The sequence below is a fragment of the Meles meles genome, chromosome 14, assembly GCF_922984935.1.
Source record: "Meles meles chromosome 14, mMelMel3.1 paternal haplotype, whole genome shotgun sequence".
NCBI classification, from domain to species: Eukaryota; Metazoa; Chordata; class Mammalia; order Carnivora; family Mustelidae; genus Meles; species Meles meles.
In genome coordinates, this window is record NC_060079.1 from 2,442,946 (window position 1) to 2,461,601 (window position 18,656).

At 35.9% G+C, this 18,656-nt stretch overlaps 1 protein-coding gene across 2 annotated transcripts in view; it reads left to right on the forward strand.

Moving 5' to 3' along the window:
- RNF17 (ring finger protein 17) overlaps positions 1-18,656 on the forward strand; it is a 159,041-nt gene that overhangs the window by 89,195 nt on the left and 51,190 nt on the right. For both annotated transcript variants that reach the window (XM_045978212.1, XM_045978213.1), the window contains 5 exons: positions 3,036-3,263; positions 3,896-4,046; positions 4,200-4,318; positions 16,345-16,435; positions 17,490-17,605. In XM_045978212.1, the coding sequence (XP_045834168.1) occupies positions 3,036-3,263; positions 3,896-4,046; positions 4,200-4,318; positions 16,345-16,435; positions 17,490-17,605 (705 nt within the window). The remainder of the gene's footprint in view (positions 1-3,035; positions 3,264-3,895; positions 4,047-4,199; positions 4,319-16,344; positions 16,436-17,489; positions 17,606-18,656) is intronic.

The following is an 18,656-nucleotide window of genomic DNA, read 5'->3' on the forward strand; positions in this document are numbered from 1 at the left end:
AGATGAACATAGCCCTTATCTCACACCATACACAAAGCTCACTCAAAAGGGATTATACTCTTTAAGAGCTAAAACAAAACTTCGAGAAAACAGGAGGAAATCTTTAGGACTGTAGATTGGGCAAAGATTTCTTAGATATGACACCAGAAGCACAATTCATAAAAGAAAATTCATAAGTTGATCCTCATCAAATTCAAAACTAGTGTACGTTGAAAAATACTGTTAAGACAAATAACAGAGTGAGAGAAAATATTTGCCAGACATTCCCCATAAAGAATTTGTATCTGGTTCATAGAACTTCTACAACTTAAGAAAACAAGTAATTCAGTGGCCCAAAAGATGGGCACCGAATATAAGCAGACATTTACCAAAGGAAGTGTATAACTGGCTAATAAGTGCATGAAAATATGTTTAACATTATTAGTCATTACAGAAATGCAAATTAAAACCATAATGAGATACCATTTCTCACCCACGAGAATAGCTATTATATAAGACAATTACAGATGTTGGTGAGGATGTGGAGTAACCTTTATTGCTGTCATAGATGTAAGTTGTACAGCCTGTTTGGAAAATGGTTTGTAAGTTTCTCAAAAAGTTACACATAAAATTATCACACAACCCAACAAGTCCACTCCTATGTATCTATCCAGGAGAAATGACAACATATGTTCATACACAGATTTATGAGCAGTATTCATAGCATTATTCAGAATAGCCCAAAATTGGAAATTCTGTAAATATCCAGTGAGTGGTGAATAGAGAAAATACTATATGTTCGTATAATGGAATACTATTTAGCCATAAAAAGTATCAAATTACTGACACATCTACATCATGGAAAAACCTCATATTTTAAGCTATATAAAAGAAGTCAGACACAAGAGATTGTATATTATATGATTCCATCTATATGGTATGCCCAGAAAAGTCAAGTCTATACAAAAAATTTATTAGGAGGTTCCTGGGGCTATGGGTGAGGAGGATTCATGGTAAATGGACAAAGGGGATCTTCCTGGGGAGCGGTAAGAATGTTGTAAAACTGACTTATGGTTACACCATTTGGTAAAGTTAACTAAATATCATTGAACTATATACTTGAAATGGGTGAACTTTTTTTGTAGAAAATCTACCTCAATAAATTTTTTTTAAAAAGTCCATTAGTGGGCGCCTGGGTGGCTCAGTCGGTTAAGAGGCTGCCTTCAGCTCAGATCATGATCCCAGGGTTCTGGGATCGAGTCCCACATTGGGCTCCCTGCTCTGCAGAGAGCCTGCTTTTCCCTCTCCCTGCTGCTCTGCTTACTTGTGCTGTTTATCTCTCTGTCAAATAAATAAATAAAACCTTTAAAAAAATTTTTTAGAAGTCCATTAGCTAGTTTTCCTTTTCTATTGTTTGATTATATAAGCAAGAGATATTTATAGGCCTACACATTACATCGTAGCAAATGGTATATCCAGTGATGAATAAGGATGGTTTGTGCCTTCAAGGAGCTTAGAGTATGTAGTAGGAAGGAGAGATGGTCAAGCTTACCTTTCAGTGTGATAAGGACTCTGTTAAGGATAGTCACAGTGTTATGGGATTGCTGGAGGGTTTGCCACTGGAGATTTCACCTAAACTGAACTCTGTAGTACAACTGGGAGTGAAAGCCTATACACAGGGAAAATGTGATGTGTTTAGGTATTGTTAGTATACTCACACAGCTGGTAGACAGGAAAAAAGGTAGTAGTGGCAGGTTAGACAAGAGATCAAGTTGGAGAGAAATGCACAGACCAGATAATTATAGAACCTTGATCACTGAGAAGGAAAAGTACTTTTCAAACACTTCTGTGTGTTTGAACTTTATCACTTCAGGAAGGAGGATTAGCAGCTATTGACTGATTTTAAGCAGAGGACTGGGAGGAGATTTGGGTTTTAGAAATCTCCCTCTGACTGCAAGTCTTAAAAATAAAGTGTTGGGCTATAAGTGGGTACTGTAGGCTATTGAAGTTATAGTTACTTGGTGATAGAAAAATGGGTAGATTATGAAACCATGATGGAAGTGAATATTACAAGACCTTGCTACTGATTGTAGGTAAGGAAGAGGAGGGGTCAAGATTGACTTTCAGAACTAATAATCATAACCACCTAATATCTGGTGATACTGTTCCTGGAGAACAAGGAACAGTAGAGTGGGGAGCAGGTTTGGGGGGGAAATGGGTGTGATAGCTTTGGACATGTGCTTGAGGTGCTTTTGGCACATTAAAGCAGAGGCATGTTAAAGCAAAGGGGGATAACTTCAAGGGCCAAACAACTGTGCAGTGGCCAGAGGACTGTCAGTCACACACTGCAGTGGTTTATTTGCATAGTAGCAGAAGCACATGATAAAGAGTGGGAAGCAGGTACAGCAGTAGCTAAGGAAATGGATGAGGCTGCACAAGTGGTAAGAAAAGGCGGGGCGTGTTTACTCACTTCTGAATGGTCCCACTTTTGTGCTCAGCAAGGGCAGATCCAGGTTTTATGGGTGAGCCTGAAGAGCCCCCCTTTAAGAAAAGGAATACAAAGTTTTAACTATAGAATTAAATAAGCAAAAGTAATATTTACATAGACTGATAAAAGAAAAAGCAACAAATAACAGATTTTCAAAAGTTGACAAATACTACAAACATTACAAAATTCAGAGTCATCTCAAAATACTTTCTTATTACACTTTTTATCTATATATGAACCACCATTTGAAATGCCAGATTTTGTGAAAATTATGAATAATTCTTGTATTCTTTGTGAGTACAAAATACCAATGGGAAATGATGAAATTATAAGCAAACTTGGTATTTTAAACTATATTTAAAATAGAAAATTTGGCTTTGGGGGGATTTAGTCTTATATTGGTAGTATTTAACCCTTTTTTAAAAAAAGGCTCTAAAACTGCTATTAATATCAAAACTGGGAAGCAGTGAATCATAGCTAAAATTTGTTCATCACTAGATCTAAACAAATACAAATATAAATATTTTCTTAGCTGCTTTTTTTGCTAATAGGTTTTGTTATTTTCCAGATATACCCTCAAGGATAATTGCAAAAAGCATATTGAAGTATGGGATCCTTCTCCAGAAGAAATTATTTCAAATGAAGTAAACAGCTTAAATCCTGTGTCTGTAAAATCTCTACCTAATGAGAATCTCCAATCATTTTATAATAAGGAACTGCCTGTACATATCTGTAATGTGATATCTCCTGAGAAGATTTATGTTCAGTGGTTATTAACAGAAAACTTACTTAATAGGTATATAAGGAAAACATATAAACATATTCTATATTTTGTTTCAAAGATCTAGAAATCATAAATGTGGAATTTTAAAAACAATTATTTCAGTTAAACAGTTATTTTAAAACTAGTTAAAAGTATACAAGTAGTATCTTTACTAGTTATTTTCATGGTATTAGAATTAGTCATTCTACGAATACCTAATTGGGCACAACCAGTATTCTAGGTGTTGGGGATATGGTGGTAAAAATATTTACATGTCTTTGCTGTCATGAAGCTTAAATTCTAGTAGAGGGAGAGACAGTGGACAAATAAAATAGTTAATGTAGCAGATGATGATAAAGACAATAGAGAAAAAGCAGTTGGGGAGGAAGGCAATTTTGGATAATCAGGAAGGACCTCAAGAAGACAGTTGACATTGTAATGGATCCTGAAGAAAGGGAGTAAGTAAGCCATGAGGCTATCTGGGGGAAAATAATCTCGGGCAGAGGGAAGAGCTAGTTCAAAGACCCTGCAGTGGAAATATACTTGGGTATTCAAGGAAGAACAAAATACCCAGTTTGGGCAAGGAGGGACAGTAGAAGACATGTGGTTGGAGCATTATATGTTGTAAGACAAGTTTTAAAAGTTAAATTTTTTTCTTTATATAGTTTAGAAGAAAAGATGATAGCTGCTTATGAAAACTCTAAGTGGGAACCTATTAAATGGGAAAACGATATGCACTGTGCTGTTAAGATCCCCGATAAAAATCAGTGGCGAAGAGGCCAGATCATCAGAATGGTTACAGACACACTGGTAGAGGTAAATGAAGAGTTAAAAATAGTAACTGAAGGTGAATGCATTCAATATTTTTATCCTGAAACTTTTTAGTCTGATTTTTATTATGTTATTCAGTGGCAAAATATATTTTGAAATATTGTCTTTCCACAGACTCAAAAGTTATTGCTTTCATAGGTCTTGCTGTATGATGTGGGTGTTGAACTAGTCGTGAATATTACGTGTTTACGAGAACTTCAAGAAAACCTAAGGACAATGGGAAGATTATCTTTGGAATGCTCTCTTGTTGACATAAGGTAGTTATTTACTGAATAAATTTTCTACTATTGAATAATTTTATATCTTTTTGGTTTTGGATGGGTTCTTGTCATTTTTCATATTACTAACATTCTGAAATTTCATAAATCTAGTTAATTTTGAGGTTTTAAGAAAAGGGAAAGATAAAAATTTGGAGCACATAAATTTTAGTGGTACTGAGGAATGGAGATAGGTCAGTATGATTGGTATCTAGATAGAATTCAAAGTGTTAAATATTTAAAAACTTGAGGGACATAGGCAGATAGAAATAATATGTATTTCATAAGCTTAGCATTTCATGGAAAGCCAAAAATGTGTAAATTACCAAAAAATGAATTAAGATTCTGGGAAAGTGGGGCACCTGGGTGGCTCAGTTGTTAAGCATCTGCCTTTGGCTCAGGTCATGATCCCAGAGTCCTGGGATCCAGCCCTGCATCAGATCAGGCTCCCTGCTTGGCAGGAAGCATCCCTCTCACATTCCCCCTGCTTGTGTTCCTTCTCTCACTATGTCTCTCTCTTTCAAATAAATAAGTAAAAATCTTAAAAAAAAAAAAAAAAAGATTCTGGGAAAGTCGCATGAATTAGTTTTTGAGTCTGGTAGAATTCTACCATAAACACAGAGCAATTTGGATAGCGAAACTGAAGACTGCACAGTCAGTCTCTACAATAAAAGTGAGCAACTAGGTTTCCCTCTGTAAGCCTCCAGATACAAACAGGTGTGGCATACCATGCCCTTATGGGCCCTTATGGTTACCAGTATTTGTATGGAAGGAGGGAAGGAAGGCTGACTGAAAGTAGTATTTCACTGGAGCATGCAAGCCAGTCTGAGAACAGCAACCAAGACTGAGAAGGGAGTAATGCAAGATGCTCTTCAAAGTTGGATGCTAAAACATAATGTGCCACAATTTCATGGTACTGGAGCTGTAGCCATATAACCTTTGGAAGTGAACCGATGTTCTCTTCCATGACCTCACACTGAGTAGAAACTGTTAGGAATAGAGCCTAATTTTAGCAAGTCAGACAATGGGGCAAAGGAAAGAAAAGATGCAGACAAAAGTAGGGGAGAGGAACAAGATACCAAAATATGACACAAAATTTTCTGTCATTTGGGGAAAACAACCAGAGAATTCTAGAGCCATGAAGCTAGGAAAGCAATTGTGATCCACCTCTTCCTTCTAAAAGCACAGGAAATTTTTTTAAAGATTTTATTTATTTGAGAGAGTATGAGAGGGGAGAGGGTCAGAGGGAGAAGCAGACTCCCCACTGAGAAGGGAGCCCAATGCGGAACTTGATCCTGGGACTCCAGGATCATGACTTGAGCTGAAGCCAGTTGGTTAACCAACTGAGCCACCCAGGCACCCAAGCACAGGAAATTTTATTTCACTTAAAACGTGAGCAAAAGAAAGAATTATAGTCAAATTCTATACAAACTATTAGAAGAAAAAAGAATAAAAAGCCAAATAATAACCCTATAGGCAATGGAAACCCACTAAAAAGGCATGCTCACAAAATAATAAAACTAAATTTCAAAATGACCTTAAAAATTTAGAAACAGACACTGAAGAACAGCATAAAACAAAATTATAAAAACTCAGAAATAAGATTGATTACAGAAGAAGTAAATTTGAAGTGAGAAATGACAACACTCAAGAAAGAGAAATAAAATTTAAAAATCATATCAGAAATACAGACTAAACTAGAAAAAAGCACAAAAGCACAATAGATAATGCCTTAAGAGAAATAGGAGATAGAGGGGTACCTGAGTGGTTCAGCTGATTAAACATCTACCTTCTGCTCAGGTCATGATCCCAAGGTCGTAGGATCTAGCCCCAAGCCAGGCTCCCTGCTCAGCAGGAAGCCTGCTTCTCCTTCTCCCTCTGCCTGTCCCTCCCCTCTGCTTGTGCGTGCGTGCTTGCGTGCGCTCTCTCTCTCACTCTCTGTGTCAAATAAAGAAATAGAAGACAGAAAGGAGAACAAAGTTTTAAAATTAAAAAGAACAAAAATCCAAAAGATTTAAAACAAAAGATCTCTAAAATAGATTTTAAAAAGCCTCAACATATGTGTAATAGGAATCTCAAAGAAGAAAATTAAAAGAAATAGAACAAAATAAATACCAAAAACTATGATTCAAGAAAGTGTTCCCAAAATAAAAGATTACTTAGTACTATATATAAAAGAGCACACTGCATGTCTTGGAAAAGTAATTCAGGAAAGCTGACACTCAGAGATTAGTAAAATTATTAATTTATAAGAGGAAGAAGATCAAACCTTAATGTTAGATGGCATTCCACTGGAGAAACATTTTTTAAATACTAAAAGAAAATGACAAGGTATGGGTTTTATATTCACCCAAACTGACCTTTAGGTATAAAGTTTACAGACAAACTAGGAACCACTCCTGAGGAATCAGTACGAGAACAAACTTTATTTAATCAACAGTAAGCAAGAGAGTTTGACATAAGAACTGGTCGTGAATGTTACATTTATTTTTACCTAAAGAACAGAGACTAAAATGGTCATTGTTAGGGAAGCAGTATAGAATGGAAAGTAGATATGGCACAATTTCAAAAAAAAAAAAATGTAGGGAGATACAAAGTAAAGTATTCATGGAAAGTTGAGTAAGTTTGCCTTTTGCCTTATTAACTAGGAGTGAGGATTTCTAATAAGATACTGAGGGAAAGTTGTTGACAGTGTTTATTTAACATGGGAACTATGTTAATATTTTATATAAATATTATATATGTTAAATATTTCAAAATATTTCATATAAACACATATTAGTAAAACTAGTAAGGAAAATTGAATTCTAGTCTCTCAGAGAGAAACTTCTTCAAACGACTTTTTTTTTTTTTTTAAGGGAGGGGTGGAGAAAGGGGAATGGGGCAGGGCAGAGGGATAGAGAGAATCTCAAGCAGGTTCCACACCCAGCGCAGAGCTTGACACACCAACATTTCACAACCCTGAGATCATGACCTAAGCTGAAATTGAGAGTCGGACTCTTAACTGACTGAGCCAACTAGGAGCCCTTTTTTCAAATGACTTTGAAACATAAAATGCTGTCTGTACATCCCTACCAGAATATATCCTAAGGACAAAAAAATAACTTTTCCCCCCAAAAATCAACTATTTTTTCATTCATCCCAAAGTTAGTTGTAGTGTTACTGAAACTACTCTGTGTGTAATGTATGTGGGATAAGTCAAAATTATAATTATGTATGTAATATTGAGACCTGGTATGGTTGATACATAATAAAGATGGTAAGATTAAGGTTAATTTACCTTTTACTCCTGATTTTGAATCAGAATTATATCTAGAAACTCATTTGGTATTTTAATTGTAAAAAATACATGTCTGAAGGACCTAGTAGCAATGGCCTGTGCCGGTTTGTAAATTGTAGTCTCCAAATCCCGTTTCCCGATAAAAGAAATTAGAGCTTTTTGGGACACTCTCTGATTCCAGATCTTGGACGGGAAATTTCGTACAGTGTGAACCTAGAATATCTTGTCATAGCAAAAAACAAAGCTATAAAAAAATTGAGGTTATGACAAAAAGACTCAGTAGCCAATCTGAATAAATTTCCACTGACCAAATAAGGGACTTTAGCATCAGTAGGATAATTCTAATGCAGTAAAGCAATTGACATATTTTAAATCATTAAGTTCATAAAGTGACTTAAAAAATCTTAAGAAATCTTATTGGTTATCTTCTCAGTATTCTAGAGAACTATCTCACTATTCCAAAACAGGTGAATAAGGAAAATGAAAATTTGTCTTGCTTTTCCTATACTATCTGTATCTCATTATAATCAAATAGTTGGCAAGGGAAAGTTGTTCTTTTTAAGTATTCCAAATAACAAAAGAAGAAAGATTTCACTAGACTTGTACCATTTTACAACCCTGACAAGGAGTCTAGGCAATGATTGTCAGTGGCTGTTAACATAACAAAATGAGAATTGGGCATTATGTGCTTCCTGATGGAAATACACAGCATAGCCTATAAATACTATTGCTGAAAAAGTAGAAACCTGAATCTGATCAATACTGCATACCTAACTATGATTTTAAAGGAAACTCAAGGGACAGAGGAACATATTAAACACCATGGAAATGCCATCAGCTAAATCCAATCATAGAAACTGTAGAACAAATGACTCAGTTTCTTTAACAAAAAATCATAAGGGAAAAAATTCAAAATAATGGTTTGAAACCTCAGGAAAACATAAACACTATCTGAATGGTTGATATTAAGGAATTTTTTTAAGTGTATTAATGTACTGTGGTTGGTTTGTTTAAACAGACTTTTATTGAAGCGTAATTATTATACAATACAATATTCATTTCAGGTGTACCATATAGTGATTTGATATTTATATACATTATAAAATAGTCACCACAATAAGTCATCTGTTATTGGTACCATTTGTTACCATACAAAGTTGTTACAGCCCCTGTCTTATTTATTTTATAACTGGAAAATTATACCTCTTCATCCCCTTCACATATTTCATACATTTCCCCTCACCCCTCCCCTCTGGCAGCTACCAGTTTGTTCTCTGTATCTGAGTCTGTTTGTTTATCCATTTGTTGTTTAGACTCCACATATAAGAGAAATCATACGATGTATGTCTTTCTCTGTCTGACTTATTTCACTTAGCATAATATCATCTAGGTCTACCCTTGTTGCAGGTGGCAAGATCTCATTCTTTTTTATGGCCGAGTAATATTCCATAGTGTGTGTATGCCAAATCTTCATCCATTCAGCTGTCAGTGGATATTTGGGTTACTTTCATGTTTTGGCTATTGTAAATAATGTTGCCATAAACATAGGGTTGCATATATCTTTTTGAATTAGTGTTTTTGGGATACTTCAAGTAAAGACCTAGTAGTGGAATTATTGCATCTTATGGTACTTCTATCTTTAATTTATTAAGGAATCTCCATACTGTTTTCCACAGTAGCTGTACCAGTTTGCATTCCCACCAACCGTGCATAAAAGTTCCTTTTTCTCCACATTCTCACCAACACGCTATTCCTTTTATATAGAATGTTTTATATGTTATTTATGCATTTATTTTTGTTTTTTTTTTCAAGTTCTGGATAGTTAACAGTGTAATATTAGTTTCAGGTGTACAAAATAGTGATTTCAACACCTGGTGCTCATCACAAGTGCTTGTGTTTTTTATTATAACCATTCTGACAGGTGTGAGGTGATATCTCATTGTGATTTTGATTTACATTTCTCTGATGACTAGTAATGTTGCCCATCTTTTCATGTCTGTTGACCATCTGGAGTCTTCTTTGGAGAAATGTCTGTTCATGTCTTCTGCCCACTTTTTTTTTTTTTTTTATGGTGTGGTTTTTTTTTTTTTTTTTTTAATTTTTGTTTATTTACAGCATAACAGTGTTCATTGTTTTGGCATCACACCCAGTGCTCCATGCAGTACGTGCCCTCCTCATTACCCACCACCTGGTCCCTCAACCTCCCAACCCCCCCACTCCCCCGCCGCCCCTTCATAACCCTCTAGTTGTTTTTCAGAGTCCATAGTCTCTCATGGTTCATCTCCCCTTCCAGTTTCCCTCAACTCCCTCTCCTCTCCATCTCCCCATGTCCTCCATGTTATTTGTTATGCTCCACAAATAAGTGAGACCATATGATACTTGACTCTCTCTGCTTGACTTATTTCGCTCAGCATAATTTCTTCCAGTCCCGTCCATGTTGCTACAAAAGTTGGGTATTCGTCCTTTCTGATGGAGGCATAATACTCCATTGTGTATATGGACCACATCTTCCTTATCCATTCATCCGTTGAAGGGCATCTTGGTTCTTTCCACAGTTTGGCGACTGTAGCCATTGCTGCAATAAACATTGGGGTACAAATGGCCCTTCTTTTCACTACATCTGTATCTTTGGGGTAAATACCCAGCAGTGCAATTGCAGGGTCATAGGGAAGCTCTATTTTTAATTTCTTCAGGAATCTCCACACTGTTCTCCAAAGTAGCTGCACTAACTTGCATTCCCACCAACAGTGTAAGAGGGTTCCTCTTTCTCCACATCCTCTCCAACACACGTTGTTTCCTGTCTTGCTAATTTTGGCCATTCTAACTGGTGTCAGGTGGTATCTCAATGTTGTTTTAATTTGAATCTCCCTGATGGCTAGTGATGATGAACATTTTTTCATGTGTCTGATAGCCATTTGTATGTCTTCGTTGGAGAAGTGTCTGTTCATATCTTCTGCCCATTTTTTGATATGATTATCTGTTTTGTGTGTGTTGAGTTTGAGAAGTTCTTTATAGATCCTGGATATCAACCTTTTGTCTGTACTGTCATTTGCAAATATCTTCTCCCATTCCATGGGTTGCCTCTTTGTTTTGTTGACTGTTTCCTTTGCTGTGCAGAAGCTTTTGATCTTGAGGAAGTCCCAAAAGTTCATTTTTGCTTTTGTTTCCTTGGCCTTTGGAGACATATCTTGAAAAAAGTTGCTGTGGCTGATATCGAAGAGGTTACTGCCTATGTTCTCCTCTAGTATTCTGATAGATTCCTGTCTCACGTTGAGGTCTTTTATCCATTTCGAGTTTATCTTTGTGTACGGTGTAAGAGAATGGTCGAGTTTCATTCTTCTACATATCGCTGTCCAGTTTTCCCAGCACCATTTATTGAAGAGACTGTCTTTTTTCCATTGAATATTTTTTCCTGTTTTGTCGAAGATTATTTGACCATAGAGTTGAGGGTCCATATCTGGGCTCTCCACTCTGTTCCACTGGTCTATGTGTCTGTTTTTATGCCAGTACCACGCTGTCTTGGTGATCACAGCTTTGTAGTAAAGCTTGAAATCGGGTAACGTGATGCCTCCAGTTTTGTTTTTGTTTTTCAACATTTCCTTAGCAATTCGGGGTCTCTTCTGGCTCCATACAAATTTTAGGATTATTTGCTCCAGCTCTTTGAAAAATATCGGTGGAATTTTGATCGGAATGGCATTAAAAGTATAGATTGCTCTAGGCAGTGTAGACATTTTAACAATGTTTATTCTTCCAATCCAAGAGCATGGAACAGTCTTCCATCTTTTTGTGTCTTCTTCAATTTCTTTCATGAGTGTTCTGTAGTTCCTCGAGTATAGGTCCTTTACTTCTTTGGTTAGGTTTATGCCCAGGTATCTTATGGTTCTTGGTGCTATAGTAAATGGAATCGATTCTCTAATTTCCCTTTCTGTATTTTCATTGTTGGTGTATAAAAAAGCCACTGATTTCTGTACATTGACTTTGTATCCTGCCACGTTACTGAATTTCTGTATGAGTTCTAGTAGTTTGGGGGTGGAGTCTTTGGGGTTTTCCATATAAAGAATCATGTCATCTTTCTGCCCACTTTTAACTGGATTATTTGTTTTTTGGGGTGTTGAGTTGTATACATTCTTTATGTATTTTGGATGCTAACCCTTTATTGGCTATATCATTTGCAAATATCTTCTCCCATTCAGTAGATTATCCTTTTGTTTTGCTGGTTGTTTCCTTTGCCACACAAAAGCTTTTTATTTTGATGTATTCCCAGTAGTTTATTTTTGCTTTTATTTCTTTTGCCTCAGGAGGTGTACCTAGAAAAATATTGCTATGGCCAATGTCAGAGAAATTACTGCATGTGTTCTCTTTTAGGATTTTTATGGTTCACATCTCATTTAGTTCATTTTTTCTAAAAAGACCTACAGATGGGCAAACCACAGTAGGATATCACCTCACACATGTTACAATAGCTATTCTCAAAAAGACAAGAAATAACAAATGTTGGTGAGGATGTAGGAAAAAGGGAAACCTAGTGCACTGTTGGTTGGAATATAAAGTGGTGCAGTCCCTGTGGAAAACACTACAGAGGTTCCTCAGAAATTTAAAATAAAACCACTATATGATCCAGCAGTTCCACCTCTAGGTATTTATCAAAAACAAAACAAAACAAAACAAAAAACAGAAACACTGGTTCAAAAAGACATATACACCCCTGTGTTCATTGCAGCATTATTTACAATAGCCAAAATGTGAAAGCAAGCTCACTGTCAGCCAACAGATGAATGCATAAAGATGTGTGAGGTGATACTCCATTGTACCAGGGTAATTCTGGCCTTATAGAATGAGTTTGGAAACATTGCTTCCTTTTTAACTTTTAAAATAGTTCGAGGGTAAGTATTATCTTTTCCTTAAATATTTGGTATAATTCACCTGTGAGACCATCTGGTCCTGGACTTTTGTTTGTTGGGAGGTTTTTTATCATTATTATTATTATTATTGCTTCACTTTTATTACTACCATTTGGTATGTTCAGATTATCTGTTTCTTCCTGATAATGTCTTAAAAGTTTCTGTGTTTTTAAGAACTTATCCATTTGTCCCGTTTGTTGATGTATAATTGTTCATAATGGATCTTAGGAGACTCAGTATGGGTTTTCACTATAATCAGATTTCTGTTTGAAAAATACAGAAGTGGCAGTTTCCTGCTTCTAGGGGACCTTTTTTCATTGAGAAATCCATGGAAATAAATCCAGTTTTTTGTAACAAGAATTATAGAATTTTATATTAGGAAGTACAAACGTCCCATTATAAACTAAATAAGTCAAGGAAACGAAAAGTTGTCAGCATAGGAAATATGGTCAGTAATGTTATGATAATGTTATATGGTGACAAACACCCTGTATGGAATTATTGAATCAATATGTTGTACAATTGAAACTAGTACAACATTGTATGTTAATTATACTTTATAAAAATAAAAGGATTTATAGAATCTTAGACTTGGAACTCAAAGATATTAGAGGCATCATGACAGTAGTTCTTTGTATACGACCCCTAATAAATGAACATTCAAAACCTGACTTCAGTGCTGTTAAGCATCTCTCTCAAAGGAGGTTGTTTCTTTTTCTTTTATTAAGATTTTATTTTTTTATTTGACAGAGAAAGAGATCATGAGTAGGCAGAGAGGCAGGGAGGAGGGGGAGGGGGAAGCAGACTCCCTGCTGAGCAGGGACCCCCCCCCCCACCCCCAATGTGGGACTCAATCCCCGGACTCTAGGATCATGACCTGAGCTGAAGGCAGTTGCTTAACCAGCTGAGCCACCCAGGTGCCCAAGGAGGTTGTTTCTTTATGAGGCATGTTCAGCCACTATATTTCCTTACATGACATTAAAATTGATCTCCCCAGTAGGATACCTTGTTCTAATGACCCCTTTCTGTTCTAATTGCTGATAAACCATTTATTTAATGTCCTTGAAGAACTTATATTAGGAGTTACCATAATCCACCTGTTTGTACAGAACATTTCTCTAATTTTACAGGTACCTCTCCCACTGTTCATGATTACTAATAGTGACTGTGGGACCATATCTACAAATCTGTTCTATCAGTTGAAAGAATTTATTGCCCTGGAATGGACATCTCAGGCTGACATACTATAAAAATCTTAACCTAGTTTTCACTTATGCCTAGAAAGGTTCAGTCAGAACAATTGAACAGAATTCTATCAGTCCTTTAATTGTATCCAATAATGTAGAGAATGTGTTCCCGTACACACCTTAGGTAATAGCTTTTGAACTCCAGTGGAGTACCATTATTTCAAGAGTCTGATAATAGTTAACCTTAACTACTTCCGGACCTTATATTAATTACCTTATTGGCATTACTTTAGTTAATCTTCTAATAAACCTTAAAACTATAGATAAGGTGTTATTTATAGGTAAAGAAATTGAGTCTTCAATAGGTTAAGTAATTATCCAGAGTAATGGATCTATTAACTTTTGAGCTAAGATTATAAACTAGGTCCGAATTGAAAATTGGAACTCTAATCACTGTTTTACCACCCCTCTGAGAAATCTCTCATTTTAGGAAAATATATATAACATATAATTTGTCATTTTTAGTGTATATTTTAGTGATATTAAATACATTCAGAATATTGTGTAACATTTACCACTATCCATTTCCATTTTCATTTTTCCCAACTGAAACGTACAGTTTTCTGAATACAGACCAATGATTTTTTTTAAATGTTGTAAGTACTTTCAGACATTTAGAAAAAGGGACACCTGGGTGGCTCAGTTGGTTAGGTGTCTGCCTTTGGCTCAGGTCATAATCCCAGGGTCCTGGGATCAAGTCCCGCATTGGCCTCCCTGCACTCCCCATGACTGTGCTTTCGCTGTCTCTCTGACAAATAAATAAATAAAATCTTTTTTTAAATATATTTTAAAGTTCATATTTATAAAACATTAATTCATAACAGATCATAGGAAAATCTTAATGTTGACACTGATTTTTATCAGAATACCATCATAATAATAAAAACAATTTAGGAGTCACTGACAATTTAAGCTTAACTCATAAGAACACAGGGATTTTTTTTTTTTAAGATTTTATTTATTTATTTGACAGACAGAGCTCACAAGTAGGCAGAGAAGCAGGCAGAGAGAGAGGAGGAAGCAGGCTCCCCACTGAGCAGACAGCCCAATGCAGGGCTCAATCCCAGGACCCTGGGATCATGACCTGAGCTGAAGGCAGAGGCTTTAACCCACTGAGCCACCCAGGCACCCCGAACACAGGGATTCTTAATAAATAATGTAGCACATTTACTAAATCCTACTTGGTCAAACTACATGCACAGTTGATTTTGTTAGCTCATTCATATAAACCTTTTACATGTGAAAAGATTGACCAGATTGGTTATTTACTCAATGGGCCAGCTGCAGTGAAATTCCAGATCTAGAAACCATGTCTAGAAGAGCCTTCAGAGCCTGCATTTATGATACTTGTATTCTCTTTAGTGGTATTAGTTCTTATTCTTTGGAGGTGGATTTGATGGTTAGAAAGTCACTCAGTTTCAATTCTGTAAACTAAAATAGATGATGAAGCTGAATACTCTGCTTTTCGTTGATCTGTCCATATTTATTGAGCATTTTTTTTTTAAAGATTTTTTTTTTAAAGATTTTTTTTTCCATTTTATTTATTTTTTCAGCGTAACAGTATTCATTCTTTTTGCACAACACCCAATGCTCCATGCAAAACGTGCCCTCCCCATTACCCTCCACCTGTTCCCCCAACCTCCCACCCCTGACCCTTCAAAACCCTCAGGTTGTTTTTCAGAGTCCATAGTCTCTTATGGTTCGCCTCCCCTCCCCAATGTCCATAGCCCGCTCCCCCTCTCCCAATCCCACCTCCCCCCAGCAACCCCCAGTTTGTTTTGTGAGATTAAGAGTCATTTATGGTTTGTCTCCCTCCCAATCCCATCTTGTTTCATTTATTCTTCTCCTATCCCCCTACCCCCCCATGTTGCTTCTCCATGTCCTCACATCAGGGAGATCATATGATAGTTGTCTTTCTCCGATTGACTTATTTCACTAAGCATGATACGCTCTAGTTCCATCCACGTCGTCGCAAATGGCAAGATTTCATTACCATGAATATTAAAAAATACATTTTCTATAAATTAATGAGCCTGCTGTTCATGGGTGGCAATTCATACTAGATTTAAATTCCAGAAAAAATTCCAAAATATGCAGTGGAATCATTATTGCAAAGGGACTGTTCTTTTTAAATTTACGTTAAATAATTTTGAAGTTCCTCCTGTGGGCCAGGCACTATCCTAGGCATTAGAGATCTGATGGTAGACATAACACATAATATATTACCCCTGCTCTCTGAATTTATAATCTAGTCAGCATGTATAAAATGTATATAATATGTTAAAAAATACTTAAAATATACCTTTTTAAGTCTTCTTAGCATAGCCACATATATACATATAACTGCATATAACAGTTATACATATGTTAGCATATGATATGGTCCATTAAGTAGAATAGAGGAATGAACAAAAGGATATGAAAATAGGGAAGAAAATTGTGAAAACAGCACAAAGACATGTTAACACAAAGTTAAATTTATTTCTCACTATGTAGTTTTTTCATATATATATGAACATTATGTGGGTTTTTTTTATATTTCTATATGTTATGCTCTTTATTAAGAAAACAACTTGTCTTTTATTGTTGTTGCTTTAGACCAGCTGGTGGAAGTGACAAATGGACAGCTACAGCTTGTGACTGTCTTTCATTGTACCTAACTGGAGCTGTAGCAACTATAATCTTGCAGGTGTGTAGTGGGGTAAGCAATTATAATAGATATGTAATGACTATTTCATTGATGTTTTCTGTATTTCATTGTTGAGAAGATAATAGCAAACTATTTGGATTTTTTTGGCAGCCCTCTTTTTTGTTGTTATTTCGTTATAACACCTGTTTGATAATAGAAGCCCCATAATGATTGTATGAATTAATCAAAGCATTTCTAAAGTAGTAATCTTGAGTTGATAATTTGCATGTTAAAAAACAGAATGTATGGGTGGAGCACTCGGTGTTGTGCAAAAACAATGAATACTGTTACGCTGAAAAAAGAAATAAAATGGAAAAAAAAAACCAGAATGTATGGGGAAAAAACTATGTATGCTAGAGTGCGTTGTGGAAGCCTTTTACTATTCTTTACAAACTGAAAAGTTAGGCTTCTAGTGAAATCATATTGATTGCATGTCATAAAAAAATGTTTTTGTAGGAATAGGGGTTTGAGAAGAGAATATATTTTTTTCAGAACACCTAGAAATATTCTTTCTTTTATTTTAATTTGGTACTTTTTATTGCATTAATGATAGAATTTTCTTGAATAAGTAATTTGTCCATGTTACTTTTTCTATGTATACCTTTTCTATTTTCATAATTCCATTCAAAGCAGAATATAGGTCTTGCAGTTCCTTCCTTCCTGTTCATACACACACAAGACACACCTGGGAGAATACATTTCAGCTCTGTAATTTCCAAGAGTTTAGGAGAATAGAGAAATTTGTAACTGATACTTCCCTAGCCCACTGCGGGCTGAAAATGTTTTTAGTTGGGCTCCCCCTACACACACCCACCCTTAGGTAAGTTTCTCCTTGGCAGGGAGGCCTTCCTGACATATTTCACAAACCAACTATCTGTCACCCTTGACTCTCTCCCATGTTTTTTCTCTCTGATAAGATATCAAAATAACTTTACGTGACTGGAAATTTATTTTTCTGGCTTGGATAAACGAGAAGGAAATGCCTGTAAGAAGTACGTTGTTGAAGTTTTCCTTTTAGTGTTTCATATTTACTCTGCTTCTTAAATCACTGTAGGAAAACAATACAACATGGCCATTACCTGTGAAAATTTTCTGCAGAGATGAAAAAGGAGAGCGTGTCGATGTTTCTAAATATTTGATTAAAAAGGGTTTGGCTTTGAGAGAAAGGAGGTATAGACTTGTTTTTTTTAACATCAGTTTATAATGAAGGCTTCTTATTTGCCTATGTACATCTTCATATCTGTGTGCTTTCAAACATGAATTTCATCTTGTATGCTCTTAATGATTTATAAACTAACCTTTTGGAGATAGTTCAGAAATAAATTCATTCAAGATTACTAATTTCTGTATTCAGGCCCATTAGTTCTTGCATATTTAAATCCCTGCTGCCTTTTTTGCTTTATATATATATTTATTTATTTTAAGATTTTATTTATTTATTTGAAGGAGAAAGAGAGATCACAAGTAGGCAGAGAGGCAGGCAGAGGCGGGGTGGGGGGGTGGGGGAAGGGAAGCAGGCTCCCTGCTGAGCAGAGAGCCCAAATCCCAGGACCCTGAGATCATGACTTGAGCCAAAGGCAGAGGCTTAACCCATTGAGCCACCCACGTGCCCTTGCTTTTTTTATATTTTGCTTTTTGCTTTGGCATTTACACTCTAAACCGGAGGAAAAGAGAATTACATAGCAATTAGCAGATCTGACCCTCTGACACCATTTGCTTAGACATAAATCTTTAAGCTTTATTTTGGAAATTGTGGTAGGTATATACCAAAATGTGTTTATGTGAAAAAGAAATGGGTAGCACAAATGTAATTGAACATTTACATTTAAAGTCTTTTCAGGTATTAAATTTGTGGTTTAAGGCACCATTTGTCCAAGGGGCAAAGGATTAAGATATTGCTATAGCCCTAGCTTCCTCTTATTTCTTTCCTTCTGGACGTAAGGTATATTGGAATTGCAAACACATGTTCCAGGTAGCCACTTCGTACCATACATGGCCAGATATCTCTTTTTTATCTTGCATTACTATACATTACCTTATATGGACTAGGACCCCAATTCTGATGGAAGGGAAGGAGAATAAGAAACCCAAAATAAAATGGGACATGAAGTAGTTGCCTAGGCATGGTAGATGCTGACTTAACTAGCTAGGTATTGGCATACGGCCAGGCTCTGTGTATTGATGTCCTGCATGTGTCTCTTTTCGGGTTCACTGGCTTTAT